General features: G+C 57.0%; 1 protein-coding gene across 10 annotated transcripts in view; it reads left to right on the top strand.

The window, feature by feature from the left end:
• NFIX (nuclear factor I X) overlaps positions 1-21054 on the top strand; it is a 90421-nt gene that overhangs the window by 53605 nt on the left and 15762 nt on the right. For 9 of the 10 annotated variants that reach the window (XM_081136183.1, XM_081136187.1, XM_081136189.1 and 6 more), the window contains exons 3-6: positions 16654-16716; positions 17037-17111; positions 17470-17590; positions 18719-18855. In XM_081136183.1, coding sequence (XP_080992309.1) covers positions 16654-16716; positions 17037-17111; positions 17470-17590; positions 18719-18855 — 396 coding nt within the window. The remainder of the gene's footprint in view (positions 1-16653; positions 16717-17036; positions 17112-17469; positions 17591-18718; positions 18856-21054) is intronic. The other variant, XM_081136182.1, reaches the window with a different exon arrangement.

The following is a 21054-nucleotide window of genomic DNA, read 5'->3' as shown; positions in this document are numbered from 1 at the left end:
CTCAGAGCTGTCCCTGCTTTGCTGCCCTGCTCAGAGTCCTCCCACAGCTCCCATCCATCCTGTCTATGGATCTGGACCAAGAAAGGAAAGCCCTAGGAGCTCAGCCCTTGGGACTGCAGAGCCATCAAGGGCAAGTGGAGTCCATCCATCAGGGCTCTGGCTGATCTGGGTTGTTCCACCAAGCCTTGATGTTCTCATCCATAAAAATGGGGAAAATAACACACACTCTATGGGGCTGTCAGGCAAATTAAATGTCTCCCAAACATCCAGCTCCGGCCTGCCACATAGTGGAGGCCCTATGTAATTCTCGCTCCCACTTCTGCACCGTTTCCTGGGGGACTGGGGAGCTGGTGGTAACCTGGATGAATGAGGAGCTCAGAAGGTCTCAAGAGCTTTGGGTGGGACATTTTCTTGAAGTCCTGTGGGGGACCCAGAGCCTAAGGCCTACTCCTTAGCACACACACACTTTAGGGGAGTAAAGTGCACCCCCCCACACCCCTGTGAGTCCTTCCCCTCCAAAGGGATGGAGCTAGGTTCTTAGCAAGTGGCCTGCCAATCCCAGACCTGGTCCTGCTCCTCACGCCTCCTGCCCCTCCTGGCACCCACCTTGATCTGTAACAGAAGGAATGTGCCCTTTTTGGGTTAGGCATGGGGTCGGAGGGTTAGATCCCTGAGAATCAGGGGACCTGAGGAGGGTGAGAGCCAGAAGCCCCAGGGAAGGAAGGCTGGGCTTTTGGAGTAGAACACTTTGGAAAGTCTGCAGATACACCCTGTCACCTCCAGTCACCAACCACTCACGGTCACACACGGTCCTGATGAAGCCCTAGATTGCTGCTCTGGGTATTTTCCCCCTCTTGTTAAAAAATGTTCGTAATTTGGAAAGAAAAGGAACTTTTTACAAGCTGGCGGCTCTAGAGAACTTTCTGTCGGTCTTTCTGGCCTCGTGATGGGTGGGGCCCACTTTTCCCTTCCTTCTGCTGTTCTCCTAATAATCCCCCCTCCCCACCCCTGCCAAACACACACACACACTTTAGGGGACCTCCAGCGGGCTGTCACCCCGCGAAAGCAGAAGGAAGGCCGAGGGCTCGTCTGTGCCTCCCCCGCCGCAGCCAGCCCCCTGCCCCCAGCCATCACCATCTCTGGCCTAGAGTCCTCAGATGGCAGCGCTTCCGGAACTCCGTGCCTTGACCCGGGCTGCGCAGCCAGCCTCCCCTCCCCCGAGGGCTTGCCCCACTCTCCTGCTGAGTGAGGGTCCCCAGAGTCCTCCGGGAGTCCGGGGGCCCCGCCAGGGAGGGAGCGGGAGGTGCTGAGCTCACCGCCTCGGCATCTGCCCTCCCTCCGCCCCTGGTGCGAGGGCCGCCGCACTCCCGCCAGCGCCTTGCTCCCTAATAGCTTTTTAAGTCCAACCACATGTGTCTGTGGAGCGCGGAGCCGCCCCTCACAGGGCCTCGGTACTCCCTCCCTTGCTCGAGACCACCCTCCACTCGGAGCAGCCTGGGACTGGGGGAGGGGGGCTGCCTCCCGAGAACCCATCTGCTCACCCTGGACTGGCTGAGCCAGAAGGGGATGGGCTGGAGACGGCTGAGCGCTAGTCTTTCTCTTGCGGGTGTCGTGCTCCGACAGGCTCTGGGTTCCCCAGCCTTCCTTCTGGATCCTAGGGTCTGGGATTCTCTCTCCCTGTGGCAGGCTAGGAGGGTGCATGAGCCTGAAATGGGCGGCTGGGAGATGGGTGAGGAGCCCTGTCCCTGCCCTGAGTTTCTAGAGTGGGGGCTTTTGCACCAACACCTCTCCTGCACCGGTCTTCTGCATCAGTGACCCCACTGTTGCCCCTCCAACTTGTACACGTGTGGTTCCCTGTGCGTGTGAGTGGTCTGTGGGGAGGCTGTGGGGTGCGGTTTCACAGGAGGGGAGTGAGGGCTGAGAACCAACAGGCGGGCAGGCAGGCCTGGGGTCCTAATGAGAAAATTGCTTCCAGCCAGGAAGCCCTGCTCTGAGGCTGAAATTGCATCCAGCCCCAGCCAACTCTGCTGCCCGCAGTCCCCGCCCTTCGGAAGGAGGTTGGGGAGCAGCGGGGGCTGAGGGAGGAGCAGGGCTTGCACACGACTCAGCTTCCCCCCCTACCCCAACACCTTGGAGAGACTCCTTTGCCTCTCAGGGAGGAGGGTACTCAAGTAAGCGCCAGGGCCAGACTTGGCTCAGGACCTGACTGCTGGATCCTTGGGAGGCAGAAGCAGGAGGGAAGGGATGGAGTGAATTCCCTCCTTTCCCTTCTCACTTCAGCCACATTTGTGGAGCACCCACTGCGCAGAGGTTTTTGGAGAGGTGGGCCCATTTAGTGTCTTACTGAGAAAGGGGTGAGGAGCACTTTGTTGCCACATAGATTCCAAGTGCGAGTCTGTCTATGTGGAGTCATTTGAAATTCAGCCTCCCCTAGAGACTCAGGGTTCAGCCCCTCCTGCTTGCCCCTCCACTGAAGGGAGCCCAGTGCCGTAACCCAGGCCCGGGGACCCAGGCAGTGAAAGGCTCTCTAGCTTTCTTTTCTTTCTGTTTCTCACTCTGGCCTTTGAGCAGAACCACCTACAGAATTTGTGGGGCCCAGTACAGAATGAAAATACAGGGTCCCTCATTCAAAAATTAAAAATTTCAAGACAGGAACAGCAGAAATAAAGTTCATGAAGTCAGCCCTGCTTCCAAGGAAAGCTGGTACCAACCACCCTGTGGCTCAGTGAGCTCTCACCCCACAGATCCACCAGCCAGAAGGTTCCACCTGCTGGTACCTCTGAGGGAGACCTATCTGACTCCTAGGAAAATACCTTCCTCATCTGGGGCTTTGGCCTCTGCTGCTGCATCGCTCCGATTCTCCAATGCCGGTTTTCTGGATTTCTGAGATGGCTGTGGGGAGTAGCGGCAGAGAAAGAATGGGCCACATCTCTAGTGCTTAGAGATTCTCAGGGCAAGGTGGCCCTTGCCACCCTATGGCAAACCTGATGGTAGAACCTGGGTCAGCCTGGACCTTCCTGCCCCTACCATCCCCGGGCTGGAGCCTCATCCTGCACTTCGCAAGTTGCGCAGGCTGTGCAGAGCAGGAGTGTTTGGAGGGAGGGAAGAAGGCAGGAGGAAGGAAACAACCCCATTCTCATCCCTCAAATTACTGGCTGGGATGGCAGGGGAGGAGGCGGAAAGCCGACATTGTTTACTTAATTAAAAGTAAACAACAATTTGCTGCTGCCAGCCTCCCATTAACTGTGTGCTGAGCCCTATGAGCTGGGGACTCAGCTTTAGCTCCCTCTGAGGCTGGCTCCTGTTGCCACACCCCCATCCTGGGCTCTCCAGGACCCTATACCCTGCCCGGGTTATGCTCTTCCCAGGCAGAGTGGGTCAGACAAGAATGTCAAGAAACTCATTTGGCAGAGCACCATGGGGCAAGAGACCCCTGCATGTGCAGAGTTAGGCCTGGTTGTGGTGCAGTGGGGCAGGGCAGGGGGTGCTACTCCACCTGGTTAGCCAGTAATGGACTCCCTGGGGAAAGCAGCCTCCCTCCCTTTCTCCCCATTGAGGCCCCAGTCCACACTACCTGGAGGCCTGGGCCTCTTTGCCCCACCTCCCAATTTTTTCTTTTTCCTTTTTAGCAGCTTATAAACATCCTTCTCCCATCTTTTGGCTCTGCTCCCAGAAAGGGGCTGTTCAGGGCTCCTGGAGGGCCAGGGAGAGAGGCAAGCTCCTTGGGTCTGAGGGGAGATGGTCCCCCCACCCCTGCCAGGACAATTACAAGTGACTTCAGGAACAGGGAGGGGAGTTGGCCTGGATTGGGGCTGAGCTGTCCCCAGGTCCTGTTTCCCTGGAGCCCCCAAGCAGGGGCAGTAGTCAGATGGAGAGAGAACTGTGCAGGGGCTTCTGCTGGTCTCCAGGGGTTGAGCAGAGCAGGGCATTTTCCAGGAATCTGTCCCCAGGCAAGTCCCCACCTCTCCTGTGTTCTCCACCCCAGTGATGTAGAGCTCAGGCTTCTGTCTGGACCCAGGCATGACGGGAGCTCATGACTTTAGGTACTCTGAGCTTTTCCCTACCTAAGGGAGCCAGACATTTCCCAGGCCTCCTCTGGCCAGATGAGTAAGGTGGGGAGAATATCTCAGAAAAAAAGACCCAGACCAAGACACTTGGGAAGTCAAGCACACTGGGATTTAATTTAAACCCAACTCGGGAGAAGTGAGGTGAGACAGTGGTGGTAAGTGCACAGACGGTTTCATCTGGTGCCTCAGAGCAGAGAGTCCCACCAGAGCTGATTCTGCTCGCAGGGGATGTTTGGCGATGGTGGAGATATTTTCAGTTGTTGCGACTGAGGGGACATGATGCTACTGGCATCTAGTGGGTAGAGGCCAAAGATGCTCAAATCCTACAGTGCACAGCACAACTCCACCACCGAGAATGGTCTGGGGGTGGGGGTTTAGAACCCTGGTCTGGAATTTGGCCTTCCTAGAATATTTAGGTACCTACTCTCCCAAGTCTTACTGCTCCACCTCTGTCGTGCCTCCAGCATTTGCATCTTGTCATCTTCCTCCCCCACCATCAGGATTCACACATCCACATGTGTGCATGCATGCACACATGCTCACAGTCCCCAGGATTCACACACATCAGGGTTTTCACATGCACCGGCACACAGAAAAATCTGGGAAGTCTGTCCTGCCTTAATTGAATAAAAGGCCTGGAATTTGGCAGGACATTGTGTATCTGAGCTGCAGCTTCTTGCAGCCGTTTCAGTGCCGCTGGACAGGACAGTTCAGGCTGCCTGTGATTCCAGCTGCTGCTGCTCCTCTCCCTTCTCCCCTTCCCCCACTTCCCAGGCCTGAGGCCCAGAGAGGGGCAACACCCCACTCCTCCTCCCTTCTCTTACCACCTTGCTTTCCATTACTGCTGATAAGAGGCTGGGGTCTCCTGAGGAGCAGGTACCCACCCAGCACGAGGCCAATGGTCTGTCTGGAGCAGAACGGTCCAGGGCAATCCTCCATTCCAGGTTTTCTTCTGCCTGTGCATAGGGTGGGAGCTGGAAGGACTTGGAAATGGGATGCACGTCTTGACCAAGTGTAAAGCCACCAAGCTCAGCCTGAAAGGTCTGAGGGCTCTGGGGAGTCTGCATCCCTGCAGAAGTGGCCAGAAGCCCTAGTGGATAGGGTGGAGGTGCCAGCAGAAGGCAGACAGTGCTTGCAGGACTGCCATCCCTCAGTTCTCTTCCCCCCCCCAAGCCAATGGGGGGTTTGGGGGTGGGGTTTGCTACAGAGCAAAGGGGATGCTTTTTAGTATCTCTCCCCTCCCACCCCTGCCTACCCCCTCTTTGGCTTTGATAGACTCTGAGGGTGGGCCTGTTCTCAGTCCTCTTTTATCACCCCACTGCGGCCCCTCCTCAGGGAGCTAAGAGGTGAGATCAGGCCCTACCTCTCCTCTGAGGGTGACCCCAACACGAGAGCTCAGCTCTCACTTTGAGGGAGCCCTGTAGAACCACCCCTAGCCCAGAGCCTGAGGGCATTGGAAAGGACCATCTGGAATGGGTACAGGAGATGTCCCAGTGCCTCCTGGGCACTTCCTAGCACTTGCCACTCTCTCAGGCCATGCCTTTGTGGGGGGCCTGCTGCATGCAGAATCTGCTCCTCAAACCCGGCAGCTTTACAGCAGCCTGGGCAAGCTGCAAATGGCCAGCAGCGTGGCATTAAGGGGGCCCTTCGGAGGAGCCTAGCCCAGCCCCGTATGTGTGATGCTTGGTGCTTGGGCAAGGCAGGAGGTAGGGAGCAGTCCTCTCCCGGCTGCTCCATCGGCTGGCAGGACTGGGAGAATTGGGGGACCGGGGAAGCGGCCAGGCCCAGTCGGGAGCCCTGAGAAGCAATCCTAACTGGCCAGGGTCAGAGGGGTGTGGGGGGGCAGCCTCACCTCAGCTAACCTCCCCGCTAAACAAAGGGGCCTTTCTCCGTGGCCGCCGGGGAGGGTGTGCCTGCCCGACTGCTGCCGCCACTGCAGAGCGCGCTGGTGTTTTGTTTTTTTCCTTCCTGACTTTTCTCCATTTCTCTTCCTCTCTTTGGCTCCTGATCTCTGACTTTTAATCTCTATTTTTCACTTTTTGAGAGGGGTGATGGGGGAAAAGGAAATCTTCCTCTTCAAGGGTCTATCAAGCGCAGAGGCAGCTCTGCGCTGTCCAAAGGTGAGGACTTCGTGGGCGTGTTGGGAACACTCCTGGGGTCACGCGGCGGCTCACTCGCAGCCCCCACTCTGGGGGAGGCAGGCGGGGGACTCAGAGCAGCGGTGGAGGCGGCGGAGGGTGGGCCCGGCGCACTGGATTACACCCTGCCCCTGGCCATGCACCTGGCAGTCCCCCACCTCTCGCTTCTCCTCGCTCGCCATTCCCGGCCCCCTTCCATCCGGCCCCCGCACCGCAAGCTGTTCCTAATCAATGAGAACGGGAAGCTCGGCCCTCAAATCACATCACGGGATGTGCCTGGCAGAGGCAGCAGCCGGAGCCGCTTACGCTACACAACCCGGGGTCTGAGTGGCCGTGCTTGGCCGGGTCCTTCTCTTTCCTGCTGCGGCCTCGCGGGTGTACAGGGGAACCCAGGCCCCTGGAGCCCCGAGGGGCGGTGCACAGGTTCGTCGCCCCCGCCCGGCCCCGCCGCCGCCGACCCAGGGCAGCTAGTGTTAACTCGCTGCGCCACCTAGCTACGGCGTGCGGGAGTGCAGCGCGGGCTCCCTATGGGTGCGGCCCGAGAGCCCCGCTGCCAGGCTGCCCTGGGAAGCCCACTTTGGCCTTTCAAGGGGTTGTGAGTGGCACCTGCTAGCCTGGTGGATATCGTTTTTGTCCCTTCAGCAGCCTGGACTGTCGCAGTCCTGAATTTGGGTAGCTGCCTGGTACCAGGTGCCAGGCTCTGTATACCGTGGGTCCAGGCTTCTGGAAGATGCCCCTTGGCTGCTCCTCAGGATTGCAGCATTGCCGAAACATAGGGTCCTGGAAGCTTCCCCCCTGTGTCCCATCATGCTTTCCATATGTATGTTTGGCACTTTACAGTATATAAAACTGTCACATCTCATTCTCTGTAAGAATTCTTGCTCACAGCCCACCATCTCACCCTGTAGTCTGAGGCAAGCCTGAGTTGTGTTGCACAGGGAGTGAGAGGAGTCCTGGGAGAAATGCTGGGTGCCCTATAGCAGCAGGTCTAGGATTCGGGCTTCAGGCTCCTGATTCCAGGTCCAGGGCTCCTACCAGCACACAGAGCTTTTCAGTGTCTTGGGAGACCACCTGCCCACCCACCCATTCTGCCCAGCCTGGTTCTGAGTTGGAGATTTGGAGTCAAAGGCCCAAATTCCTCATGTCTCATCTGGACAGCTCTGGACAGTGGCTGCCTTAAGGCCTCCAGGGTGGAGAGAGGAGCCGGCCTGCTAAACTGCTGCCCTGCCCTTCCCTTCACAGGGAGACTCTGGGTCCTTCTTCTGGTCAGTCCAGCTCTTGGGCGCGGGGGCCGGTGTGTTCAGTCCTGTGCATGGGCCCATTTCCTTGGGTGTGAGTGTTAAGGGTTGTGTCTGCTGGAAAGATGTCCTCTCCTTGGGAGGGGGAAGGTGCCAGCTAACTGGTGCTTCTATCCCTTGGGTAGTCGTATAGCCACAGTTGAAAGAAGGATGTAGAAGGGTCTCTTCAGAGTCTTGTTATCCACTCCAACTGTGCTTTGAGGTGTGAGAGATACAGTAGTAAAAAACATGAACAGACTTTGACCCCAAAAGGACTGATGGTCAGACGGGGCACTCCTGGCCAGGACCCCCTCCCCCCCAGCCTGGGAAGCCTGGTGGCCAGCTCCTTGAGGCCCTTATGCTGTCTAGAACTAGTGTCTCCAACTGCCCCAGCTCTGGCCCAGCCAGAGGCTCTCAAGTGTAGTTGGGACTTGAATGGAAGGGTTGCTGGGCTTCCAGCCTCCAGGCAGTAAAAGGGCTCCACTTAGACATTTGATTATGGCGTGCTTTTATGTTTGTTGCTCTTCCGTGAGTCAGAGTCTTTCTCCCCCTGCAAGGCAAGTCCCCAGTAGAGGATGCTTCTCTGGGGTCACCAGCCTGGGAGTCAGGTGCTGTCCCTTAGAGGGTTGAAGAAGTTAGAGCACCTGAGGATGGGAAGCAGGTGGCCTTGGCCTGCTCCTTCTTCCCTGTGGGGTGAATGGAGATAAGTGGGTTCTCTTTCCTCATCCCTGCCATTCTCTGGCCCACCCGGCTCCCTTTCCGTAGGTGAGGAGGTGCTGAGTTGTGGGGCCTTCCCCTGCACAGGCCTGAGAATGAAATTTCCTCTCTGTAGGGGACTTGCTTCTCACACCTTCTTTTTTAATCATTTGTTCCTTCTCTGCACCCCCTCCTGGTACTCTGCGTCCCCTCTCTTCCCCAAAACAATGTCAGGGTCTCCCCAGACCCTTGCCCTGCTGAGCACTCTTCAGACAGATGTTGGTAGCTGGATACAGCCCAAGCAGTTGTGCTCACGAAGCCACTCCTGAGCATTTTTAGGAAAGTTTTCCCCCCTTTGGGTTTGTTTTTTTAAAAGGAGTCATTTTCTCCTTTGCTTTCTCTTTCTCTCTCTGCTTTCTCTCCCTTTCCTTGCCTCTCTTGGAACCTTTTACTTCTCTGATTCTTTCTATTGCAGCCCTTGCTCTTTGAACTGCTTTGCTTTACCCTGATTTTCTATCTTGGCTCTTCCCTCTTTCTCTTACAGTTTTAATTTTGTCTTTTTGTCTGTCTCTTGCTCTGGAGTTTAATGCTTCCTTCTCTCCTTTCCCCAAGCTCCTGCTCATCCCAGACAAGTCACTTAAGTGGCCTCCAGAGCCTCTGCCTCCCTCTTCTCATCCGGCATTGGCATTAGTGTCTGGAGGCCTCTGCTCCTTTACAAATAATTAGACCAAGGGCAAGTGTATTTAGGGGGTGGGGGATGACGCCTGGTCCTGGGAGGTGGAGACACTATTAATAGTCCTAAGGTCAGCTGGGAGTGGGGGTGGTTGTCTAGCCTGGCCTGGCCTGGGCAGCTCAAAAGGCCAGCAAGGGCAGCACTGGGAATAGAATGGATGGGGGTGGGGGAGCAGCTCTGCAGGCCCCTAGACTGGATGTGGGCACCTGTTCCTCAGGGCCCACATCTTTTCTTGGCATATGGAGTGTAAGGGGCATTCTCCAATGTCATTTTCTATCCATCAGGTTGGGGAGGGGACAAAAGTTTCAGGGGCTTGGAGCCACTTTTCTGGAGCCCTCCATCACATGACTCCTGGCCTCAGGCCCTCCTAGAAATGCTGGCTACAGTTGCCAGCTGAGTTGTGGCACCAGCAGGCGCTGCCAGGAGAGGTGCCCAGCCACCAGTAGGGTAGTGCCCATGCTCGTGGTATCTTTAGCTCTATCCTCAGGGCTGGGCTAGGATGGGCAGGGCTTTGGGCCCAACACCTTCAGAATCCAGAGGCACAAGCAATTTTCTCCCCTTCCCTATTGGGCTTGCCCATCTTCTGGCCTTCTCTTTCCACCATTTTCAATATGGTTTCTGTCCTGAGACCATTTACTGCAGCTGCTGATAATGTAAAGGAATGCACCTATAGAAGGTGTCCAGCCCTTTTATTTGCAGAGCAGTCTCTCTTTGCATATAGTAATGGACCAGGCCCTGAGGGAGCCCCTCAGCTCGCTGGCTCTGGTCTCTGGTGTGAGACACCAAAAGCTATAATCTAGGGAGAACTTAGGGTGTCACAAAGACTATGAGCTCCTGTGGGAGGAGAGCTGAGGGTTAGCATTTGAGTTGAGCCCAGAAGGGGAGTAGAGTTTCAGCCAATGGAGGTGTGAAGGAAAATGGTGACCCAGGCAGAAGGACAGCTGGTGTTCATGGAGCCCCTACTATGAGCTGGGCCCTGGGCTAAGCACCTTATACCTGTTTTCTCATCACCCAGAAACCCTAGGGGGTGGGTGGTATCTCCATTTCACAGATGAAGAACAGTTCAGAACTTCGCCAAGGTCACTGGGCCGGTAGGTTGAGTTCACACTATGAGCTCAGGGGAGCCCCTTGTCACTGGTACCTACCTCCATTTCCCCTCACCCTGCTGCTGATGTGCCTCCTTTTTCCCCTCTGTGCTGGGTGAGGCCAGCCCACCCCAGGGTGGGGTATCCTCAGTGGTAGAGCATCATTGGGTCCCCTTTGAGTGGGCACAGGGTCCAGACCAAAGACACCTCTGTGGGTAGGCCAAGGGCAAGCTCTGGGCAGAGATGGAGAGGGGCCAAGGGCTGGGGCCTCCTTCCTTCCTCCATCTCCCTGCAGGTCCCTCCCTTTGCTTCCTTTGGCAGTGGCTGCTTCACCTTCTAACCCTGTCTGGTGACTTCCTAGCCCCTCGACACCTCTAGAACATCTGGGAGGCTGTTACTGCCAGACCCTGGGTCTGCTCATTCACTCCACTGACAAATATGGAGCACTGATGTCTGAGGTGCTGGTGGTCAGCACTGGGTCTCCTACAGGCCCACCTGCATCTCCTGGTGCTGCTGTGGGTGGGAGGGGTATTCTCATTTGTTAATACTGGCCTGGGTTCTATCCAGCTACCGGGTGCTCTGCTCTGCACTGAGGTGTGTACCTCCTCTCTTCTTTGTTGGCCACTATTTCATCCCATGGGAACAAGCAACTGAGTACCCAGTTCCCCCAGGCTTCAGTGCCCAGGTCCCATCTCTAGCTCTCCCTGGGTTGGGGGCAGCGCTAAGGAAAGTTCTGCCAGCAGGTACAGAAAACACTGAGCAGCTCACATGATGGGAGCACCCTGGAGGTACCAGGGCTGCTTGCCTGAGTCCAGCCATCTGAACCCACTCTGCTGGTGTCCTGGGCTCCAGATGAGCCCGTGGACTTGCCTTCTCCTCCCTTCCCATAGTAGCCCAGTCCTGCTCTCCCCCAGGACCCCACACAGCACCCATGGAGGCGGGTTGGGTTGAGGTGGAAACAGCAGTGCTGCTGGGGTCAGGGAATAAGAGTGGGATGCCCCATCCCAGATGCTGGCTCTGGCCTGATCTTCTGTCTCAGCCTCACCCCACCTTGATGACCTTCCTGGAGCCCAGGCCCTAGGGACAGCCATAGCAAGTCTAGACCACCTGTGTGCTATGGGTGTGACTAGGCCTCTTCCCTGTCACCTATCCCCTCTTCCTCTGCGCAAGTGACTCAAGTCAAAGGCTCAAACCCCTTTGGGTCTATGAGTGGAGGGAGAACAAGAAGAGGAGGGATGAAGGTGATATGGGGGGACATGTCTCCCTACGCTGCCTGTGCCCCCACCCACAGCTTCTGGGCTGTGCTCAGGTCAGGCTCTTGTCTCCAACCATGTCGGGGTCTAGGGATGAGAGGAGGGAGAAATCTCAGGATGGCCCTGGGCCTGTGCCAATGCAAGCTGGCTTGTAGAGGTGGAGTGAGGAGTGGCAGGAAGGAGAAGATCCTGGAAGCCCCCTGAGCTTGGTCTAGGTTGAGCCCTGCCCCCCTCTGCCCTCTGGCTGCCCTGTATTCTCAAGGACTTCCTGGTCCCTAGTCTCCTGTTTGCTGAGATGGGGAGAACCCCTCTGTGACCCGTCCTCCTAGCCCCCCATCCGCCCTGCTCCCCTCCTCAGGGTGTCTCAGATTCTGGGACTTAGGTTTCAAGAGGCACAATAGTTATATTCTCCAGCTCTGATTGCTGCAGGCCGGGCCTCTGGCTCCCCTTGAGATTGGGTTTCCAGTGCCCTGGACACTCCGGAATCGCAGAGGAGTGGGGGAGGGGCTGTGCCACACTGGAGAGGGCCAAGCAGCTCCTGAATTGCATTGGCCCTTCAGAGGACAGCAACCCCAGAACAGAGCACACCCCACCTGCTTCTTGAATCTCAGGCCTGGCAAGAGCCAGGGCAAGGACAGGTGGGCCCTGACGGCTGTCGTCCCCAGCCCCCAAAAGCCAGCACTCAGGGCAGAGCTGGAGGGGTCTCCTCTCTGCCCTGTTGCTTAGCACAAAGCATGCTGTGCACAGTGGGACCACAGCTCTGGGTGCAGGTCTCACTCCACCCCTGCAGGAGAGCAGGAAGTGGCTGGAGGCATCTCCAAGTTGTGCTGGCCTGAGTGTTTGCATGTGCTTGGGTACACGTGTGGATGTAGTTGAGCCAGGTCTGTGTGCCCCTCTCAACCCTGAAAAACTCCCTGCATCAGTGATGTGCATGGGGGCAGCTGGCCAGCGAGTTACATACTGCCTTTTGTCAGAGAGGGTTTGTCTCGGGTGGGAGCTGAGGGAGAGTGTTCTTCACTACAGCATGCAGGAATTCCTCCCTTACCTAGCAGGAGCCATAAATATCTCCCTGCCTGTGGCTGGAAAAATATATATATCTAAAACATTCTCAGTTGGGGTTCATGTGCAGCACTGGGCTCCTCCTGGCAGCTGGAGCTTCCCCCTTCAGAAGTCTGAAGAGGCAGAGCCCTCTTGGAAACATGCACACGTGTGCACATGCACACACACGTGTGCAAACAAGCAGCATCAGAAGAAACAGAGCTGGAGATAGGGGAAGTGAAGGAGAAGGAATGACAGAGAGGGGGTGCGGAGTCAAGACAGAACCAATTCAGAGGAAAAGGCTAAGATCTGAATGAGGGAAGTAGGAATCTTCAAGGGCTGAGAAGGTAGATCTGGTGGGGGTAAGAAAGTGTTGGGGGGCATTGCTGCTGTTCCAGGGGATATGGAAGGACCTGAGGAAGAGGGGGGCCCACACTGCCAACCATCAGCTGAGCCTCACCCAGGTCTGGGTGCTGCACCAGGCCGCCTGCTAGTCCATAAGTTATTGTTATGGGGTGACCAATGACGTGTGCAGGTGAATGTGGAAAAGTCCCTCCAATTTTAGAGCCTTCCTCTGGGGAGCCCACTTAGGCCCACACTGAGGCAGTCCAGATTTGTCACCTTCTTCTGAATAGTCCTCCCTCTGGAAGCCTCCTGGGTGGCCAGAGTCCCCAGGCAGGTGAGACCTTTGCCTAGAAGGTGTGGGTCACATTGAGTACCCCAGGTCCCAAGAGGAGGATGTATGGAGTCAGTAGAGCATGCTCTCGTGTGGGACACAAGCTAGCCTGACCCCCTGGCAACATCCAGAACAAACTGTAGGCTCCCAAATTCTCTCCATTCCCAAACCTGGCCCAGGGGCAGGGGCCCTGATGCCTGCCCACCCAGGCATCCATTCTCAGACGCAGTGGCTGGATTTGGTTTTGAGGAAGCCTCATAGGATGAGCATCATGGAAGCTTAGAGCACAGAAAGTGCTCTCTGGTCCTGAGTGCAGGAAGGAGGAAAATGTTCAGGTGTCTGGGGCCAAGGCAGGTAACAGTGCCCCGGCCCCTCTGTCCTGTCTCCAGTCTCCCTAGGAATTTAAGGCAGCTGTAGCCTCTGAAGAGAGGTTCAGGCAGAGGGATCTGGGTTTCTGTGCTGGCCTCACTTAGGGTGGCCTTGAACTGGGGGTATGTGCTTAGGGTTCCCATTGCTCTGGTAACCAGGCCAGAGAGAAGGCAGGGGCTGGAAAGGCTGCCAGGGGACGTGGCCCTGAAAGGCTGAGGAATCAGAATGACAGTCTCAGGGATGTGGACTGGGTGAGAAAGAATAAAAAATGGAGCTGGGCACCTGCCCTCCTTGTGCCAGCCAACACTGTCCTGCCCCTCCACTGGTCTGCAGGCCACCAGCTGGCCCATTGTCCCCAGTGAGAAAGCAGACACTGGAGGGGGGCTCCCATGTGGCAGGAGCTCACTCATGCACGCCTGCCTGGCAGGGACTGCCAGAGGAGAGTCACCCCGTGCTGGGTCAGGGGAGAGGGGAGAAGGGGGGCATTGGAGAGAGGAGCCCCCACCATGTGGCAGTCAGGTCTCCTCCTGTGCTGTTGGCAGGGGGCAGTGCGTGGGGCCTGCGAACAGGAGATAAAGGGTTCAGGCAGCAGGTTTTCTCTCACTAACCGTGGATTTGTGTGTTTGTTCAGCTGGTGGTTCTGATAAGCCCCATTCTGCCAGATAAAAGCTGAGCAGCCATGAGGCGGGGCCTGGAGCCTTCCTCCTGTCTGTCCTGAGGCCTGGGGTTATCCCCTCCCCCAGGGAGCCTAGACAGGGAAGGGTGTCAGGGTGCTGGGCTGTTGTGCGCTCCCGGGGGCATGGCTCCCCAAAGCACCCCTCGAGTAAGAAAGCTGGCCCAGCTGGCTCCCCACCTCCTCACCCTCCCTGGGAGCCTGTCTGGGCCTGTGGCCACCGCTGGGGTCCTGCCAGGCCCCCGACCCCATCTGTCCAAGTCATACTCCCGAGCTGGCTGTGGGACCTGCTCCCACCACTTACTGTCCCTTTGGGGCAGGGGTCCCCTCTTGCTTAACTAGTAGAGCCCTGGGGATGGCCCGCTGGGACTTCAGCAGCCTTGAGCGGAGCTCAGTGTCTCCAGGCCCCTGCATCAGCCCTCCTTGTGCCCCCCGTCCCTTCCCTGGCGCTGGCTGGGAGGAAGAAGCTTGTGCAGCTTGAGCGGGATGCCGGGGCCTTTGCCGCGGGGCTGGCTTCTGTGCCTCGGAGCCTGGGTGCAGATTTCCAGCGTCTGCCTTTTGTCCCGGCCGAGCCGAGCACGTGGTGGGGCCGCGGCCCTAAGATGGCTGCCAGGGCTAAGATGGCTGCCAGCAGCGCCGCCCAGGCGCGTGGCAGCAGCCTCGCCACTCGTCTTCCCTCTCACTTGCTTCTCTCCATGGAGCTAATAGTAATAACAGCAGTAACGTTGGGGGCAGTGGCCTGGTGTAGAAGGATTTCCTGTCTGTTGCGCTGTCCTGGAGCCCGTTCGTCTGCCTCGGGCCGCCCCACCTCCATCTCTTTGTCCTGCTCGCTTGTCTTCCTGCCCCAGGGCTGGTGTGCGCATGCGCAAGGCTTTCGCCTCCGCCGGGCCAGTTTTGGGGACCCGGGCTGAGCTTGCGGGGTGGACGCCAGGGTCTCTAACACTCCGCTGACCCAGGTCTGGAGGGCTTGGTGGGGACTGAGCTGGCCCTGGGACAGGTGTGGTTGGTAGCAGGGACCCCTGGGCAGCAGAGGCTGGAGCATGTGCCCCTTGCTGGGCTCCACAAACCGGTCCTGAGGCTCTTCCTTCCCTGCGTTAGGAATTGGGGAAAGGGCGGCCCTGAGAGGTAGCAGGCTCGGGGCATGGGTCCAAGGAGGCCCTAGGGTGGGCTGCCTGCTGCCTTGGTCCCTTTCCTGCTCTCCCTTCACCCATCCAGGGCTATTATTTTTTGGCATTAAAAAAAAAAAAAAAAATCTAACAAGGTGCCCTGGCCAGGTAGCTTAGTTCGTTAGATAGTCGTCCCTGTACGCCAAGATTTTGGGTTCCATCCCCAGTCAGGGCACATACAGGAGTCAACCAATGAGTGCATAAATAACTGGAACAGCAAATCGATTTCCTCTCTATCCCCCCCTTCCTATCTCTCTAAAATTAATTAAAAAAAATTTTTTTTCAACCTAACAAGGTAAAGGATGGGGGGAGTTGGGTTTGAAACCGTCCTGGGCAGCCTGTCCTTTCCCACCAGCCACATTCAGGCAGGTGGTCAGGAACTGGCTTGAGCCCTGATGGGCACTTTTGCTCTGAGAAGGCTGCTGTTCTGCCTGCCAGCCCCCCCCCCCGGGGGGGGGGCACATTGCCCTTTAGGAATCTCTTTGCTGGTCGCTCCCCAGTGTGACCAGCTCAGCTGTGAGGCTGGTGGGGGGCAGATTTCCGGCCAGTAGGCTGATCTTGGGGCGATGAGTGTGACCAGGAGGCAGGATTGCTCCAAAGAGAGGGGCAAAGGTCTGGCCAACACCTGTGCCCAGTTTTCCCAGTGCCACCCCCATGTTGTCCCCCTGCAAGCAGCTGAATCTTTACCAAGTGCCTGCCTTCCTCCTGCCCCACAACCTGCCCTCGCCCCCCTCTGCCACCCTCTTACCAGCTGTCATGCCCAGGCAGGCATTCTGGAGGTCCCCGTTGTGCCCCTGGCACACAAAGCTTAGAGGACCTGGGGGGCAGGGCCGGGGGCTTTCCCAAGCTCAGCAAAATATTCACACACATACTCCACCCTGCCCCCAGCCCTCTGTGAGCTCCCATTGCACAATGGGCCCTTGTTTCGGGGCTCCCTCTGAGCAGCTGTGGCACTGGGGCATGAGACAGCCCAGACAGGCTGGCACAGAGCGGGCGACAGTGTCAGGGCAGACCTCCCCCCTCTGTGTTGCCAGGCACTGCCTGTAAGCATAAAGGTGAGGTGAGGGTGGCTCAGGCAGACAGGAATGGCTCTAATTAATGAAGTGAGGGGAGGAAGGGGTTGCTTCTCTGGGCACTTTAGGTGGGTGGAGGATGGGGAACCCTTGGGTCCATTCCAGCTGTGCAGAATGGTCGCTGGCTTCTCTCCTAGGCGCCCTCCTTCCCCTGACTGTCGGCCAGTGCTGCTCACCCACTGGAGACTTTGTCCCCAGGGCACATCAGGCAGCGTCCGGAGACAGTTTTGGTTGTCACAGCTGGGGTGTTACTGGCATCTAGTGGGTGGAGACCAGGGGTGCTGCCAAACACCTTGCAGTGCCTAGGAATCCCCACCACAGTAGAGTAGTTCCTGTAAACATGGCTGGAGAGGTAGCTATTTGTGGGCACTTTGGTCTTGACCCATACTCCTCTTTGTGTCTCCTGCAGAATCCGGACAATCAGATAGCTCAAACCAGCAAGGAGATGCGGACATCAAACCACTGCCTAATGGTCAGTGCCCCCAGCCTGCCTGCCCTCCTGCCCTCCTGCCCACAACCTCCCTGCCTGTCCTGTCCCCCAGGCCCTCCTCTGTCTTCCACCAGTTCTTTCCCTTTACATAGCTGTCCCTCAGCTGAATTTTGGCTGCCAGCTGGAGGGAAGGGGACTCACCTGGAGTACATCCCCTCTTCCCTGTAGACCTGAGAACGCCCAGGGGCCAGCCTGGGGCTTGGGAGGGAACAAGTGGGGAGGTGGGGAGAGCTTTGAGGAAACAGGCAGGCAGCTCTCCTGGCCTTGCCTTGACTCACTCATTGGCTCTTTTCCCTCCTCAGGGCACTTAAGTTTCCAGGATTGTTTTGTGACTTCCGGGGTCTGGAATGTGACAGAGCTGGTCAGAGTGTCACAGAGTAAGTGAGTCCTTCCTTCCTGGCCATGGCTGAGTCAGCAGGAATGGGGGTGAGGAGGTAGACCCTTACTGATGGGGTCTTGCTGGGGGAGGGGGCAAACAGGGTTTCCTGGAACATTGTCTGCCTCATTGGCACCAGGCTGAGTGGAACAGAGGCATCCAGAGAGCCACATTTCTAATCTCTACTTTGCAGGGGGAAAAAATCAACTAAGCGCTCTTTTCCAGTGAGCCCCAGCCAGGAGGTTTCCTCAGCAGGCTTCACAGTGAACTTGCCCTGGGGCTTCTGGGGAGCTGCAACAAAACAGGCTCCACTGGCCTCCTGCACCTTCTAAACTAACCATTCTCTTGCTTCTTCCCAGCTCCTGTTGCAACAGCATCAGGGCCCAACTTCTCGCTGGCGGACCTGGAGAGTCCCAACTATTACAACATAAACCAGGTGACCCTGGGGCGGAGGTCCATCACCTCCCCTCCTTCCACCAGGTAAGCCCAGCATCCTTGCCTTCTCTTTCCCTCCCCTGGCCACCAGGCCATCTCGGATGTTGTGGGCAGCTATACAGTTCCCCAGGTGCTTCAAAACATCATCCCTTGTTGAGGGCACTGGCCCCATCCCCTGAACTTCCTGTTTTGTGCTGTTGTGGGTACTCAGCCTGGGAACTCAAACCTAAACAAGGCATGGCTCAGCCTGGAAGGTGCTCCCAATGAGGATCCCAGAAAGTCTCTTTCTTGGGGATGTGACATTCGAGCGCAGATCTACAGGGGGTAGTAAGGGCATGCAGTGGACACTCCAAATAGAGAAAGCAGCCTCTGTCCCAGCCAAGGCTGGACAGGCTGGCGGGACCACCCTATGGAGGGCTTCGGAGGCCAGAGGAAGGAGTCTAGACCAAAACCCTTTGAAGAGTTTTAATCAGGAGATGCTGGGATGTGTGTTTAAAAAAGTACCTCCAGCAGCCACATGCTTGGGCAGGACCAGCGGCCAGTTAGAGGCCCTTTGCCAGGCTGGAGGAGGGCCTGAGTCCTGGAGGTCAGAGAGTGACATGAGAGGGAAGGGTGTAGCTGAGAGATGTTTGGGGGTGAACATAGTAGGCCCTGGTCAGGGCCAGTCGTGCAGGGCAGGATCCTGTCCCTTTTTTTAAAAACTTGGATGATTTGGTTCATTGTGAGGTTTTGGATGTTAGTTTTGATTTGTTTAAATAGTGCATTAAAATGTCATAATATGTTCATATTTATAATATCTTGATGATGGGGTTTTGTGGAACCCCCTGGCATGTTTTTCCTGGTGAGTGCTTCAGTCTCCTCTCCTTGGGCCTGGGGGCTGATGGGGCCAAAGAACAATTGAGGGTTTTGCTTACTTCTTTGACTTGAGCAACTCGATGGATGATGGTATCAAGGACCAAAAAGGTGATCAAGGAGGAGGAGGAAGAACAGACAGGCTGGGCCCAAGGGGCTCTAGGCCTGGTGTGGGGTGGACACGATTGAGTGCCCAGAAATGCTGCTGTCAGTAGACACCTGCTCCCAACACGGAGGGCCATCAGTGCAGGCTTCCTCAGCCTGAGTACCAATACCTTGGCCCACCCTTGGCCCCACCTGATCCCTCTCCTCCTTTCCCAGCACCACCAAGCGCCCCAAATCTATCGATGACAGCGAGATGGAGAGCCCTGTCGACGATGTCTTCTATCCTGGGACAGGCCGCTCCCCAGCGGCTGGCAGCAGCCAGTCCAGTGGGTGGCCCAACGATGTGGATGCAGGTATGGGCGTCGCAGGGCCTGACCCACAGCAAGGGCAGCCCTGAACCTCTTCTTCCCCCTCAGTTTACCTGGCGATTCTCCCACTGGTTCCCCCACTATGGGTGGCAATACCTGGCTTCTCGCCTCCTGACCTTCCAGAGGAGGGCAGTCCCGGCTGAAGAAAGGAGCAGAGGTGAGGAGCCTGGCTGTCACTGAGTGGGCAGCAGAGCCCACTGGCATGGCAAGAGGAAAGCGGAGGCCTCTGGTGCCCTGTAGTGGGGGCTGTGGCCTCCTCTTCAAAGCCTTCTTGGATTCCTTCTCTTGGTATTTTTGCAAAAAGATTGCCCCAGCTCTGTGGTCCTCATGGTTTTAAGCAGTTTCTCAAACTTGGCAATGTTGACATTTGGTGCTGATTGTTCTCTGTGGTAGGGCATCCTGTGTACTGTAGGGTGTTGAGCAGCAGCCCTGGCCTCCATCCACTAGATGCCAGTAGCACCCTCCCCCCCAACCAGGTGTGATGGCCAAGAAGGGGAAGGACAGAATCTTCCCTAGCTAACTGCACTGAGAACTGTTGATTTAAAGGGTCCAGCTTCATAGACAGGAGCAGAGTCTAGTAAAGAGTGAGCAGAATTGTCTTCAGGCCTCCCAACCCCCTCTAGTGACCCCCTTCCTGGTGAACCCACCCACTGTCACTTCCAGTCTTGCTGGGAGGCATGGCACGAGCAGACCTGGGGAGCCCAGGTGGAATAGAAGAAGGTGCGCACGTGAGTGGGTGCACACCTGTGTGCAGGTGTAGGTGAGGAGGCTGGCTGCAGGATACTTCTTCCTGGCACACTGGTGGCACAGCCTCTGTGTGTCCTTGAGGTGTGAGTGTCTGGGGCCGGGGATTACAGCCCTGCGCATGTGTGGGATATGCACAGGGTGCCTCTGCTCTGCTCAGGCCTGGAGATGGGGATTGTTTTCCAATGGTGCTTATCCTGGTGTTTCCCAGATGTGGCCCTACTGGGAAGGGCCAAGTGGATGGGCAGGGGCAGAGATGTGGGAGAAACAAGGCCAAAAGGACAGAAAGGCACTGCCCCAGACAGAGAATCTGCTTCTCCTCTTGGCTCCTCTGGAGGAGGAGAAGAGGGCTCTCCTCTGAGCCTTGGGCTAAAGGAGCAGGCTCTAGACCACTACTGAGTCTTACCTTTGTGGGAAATTGCTCCACATGACTTTGGGTGCCCTTCCCAGGGTTTCCTGGAGGCAACAGGGGGACATGGGCCAGCACAGTCCAGATGTTTCCCTGGGAAATCTCAGGAGGTATAGAGAGAAGTGGTTGAGAAGACCCTGAAGACACTCCAGCCAGGGCCTCAGTTAAGTGACTGCTTCCATAAGGCTTCAGGTGGCCCCTGGCCCCTGACCCCTTTGCCCAGACCTAGTTCTAAAGGAGCCCACCCCTTCAGGTTCCTGCTCTCTCCTATCTTGGCTGTCTGCTGTAGAGTCTGCCATTTCTGCTCTTTCCTGCAGTCCTGCCACGCACGGCTCCCAACGTCCTCCTGCTGCAGCACCCCAGCTTCCTCGCTTTCCCCTCTTTTCCTCCTTACCCCCCTTCCCGTGTTGTTTCCCTGTGCTGAGACAAATCGCCAATTAAGCAGCCCAGCTGCAGGATAGGGAACAGCTGGGGAGGCACTGTGTGGCCTAGGGGACAGCTGTGCACAGCTGGTGGAGGCGCTCCCCCCCTCACTGTGCCAGCTATCAGGTGGCACACAGCTGCCGCCAGATAACACCTCTTCTGGCGGCTGGGAGTTCGCCCTTCCCCCGCCTCTTCCCTCTGTGGTTAAAGTGGCTCTTATTTCTCTGTTCCGCAGTCCCCTAACCCCCACCCAAACTGACTTGGTTTGTGCCTCAAAGATGGCAACTCTGGAGATCTGCTCCAATTCCACCCCTCCCAGCCTGGGCACAGCCTCTGAGGCTCAGCCTAGAGAAGAGACAAGCTCCCCCAGAGGGCTTAGCCCTGGGGCCCTGCTTGGCTGTAGTGTTACTTGGATGTGGTGGCCACTGGGCACAGAGATGACCTTGGTTCACAGCATCAGGATCCTAGAGGGGTGTTCTCTGTGCCTGTCTCGTGCTGATTGCCACCCCATCTCTCTGGCACTGGGAGCAAAACAAAACCCTGAAATGTCCCATCCTAAGGCTGTTTAGCCTCTGGGTCCCCTGGCTGAGGCAGTCCTTGCCTGGCCA

The sequence above is a fragment of the Miniopterus schreibersii genome (assembly GCF_964146895.1).
Source record: "Miniopterus schreibersii genome assembly, chromosome: 4".
Classification (NCBI taxonomy): Eukaryota; Metazoa; Chordata; class Mammalia; order Chiroptera; family Miniopteridae; genus Miniopterus; species Miniopterus schreibersii.
Note: the sequence above shows the minus strand (reverse complement) of the source record. Positions and strands in the feature narration are given on the sequence as shown.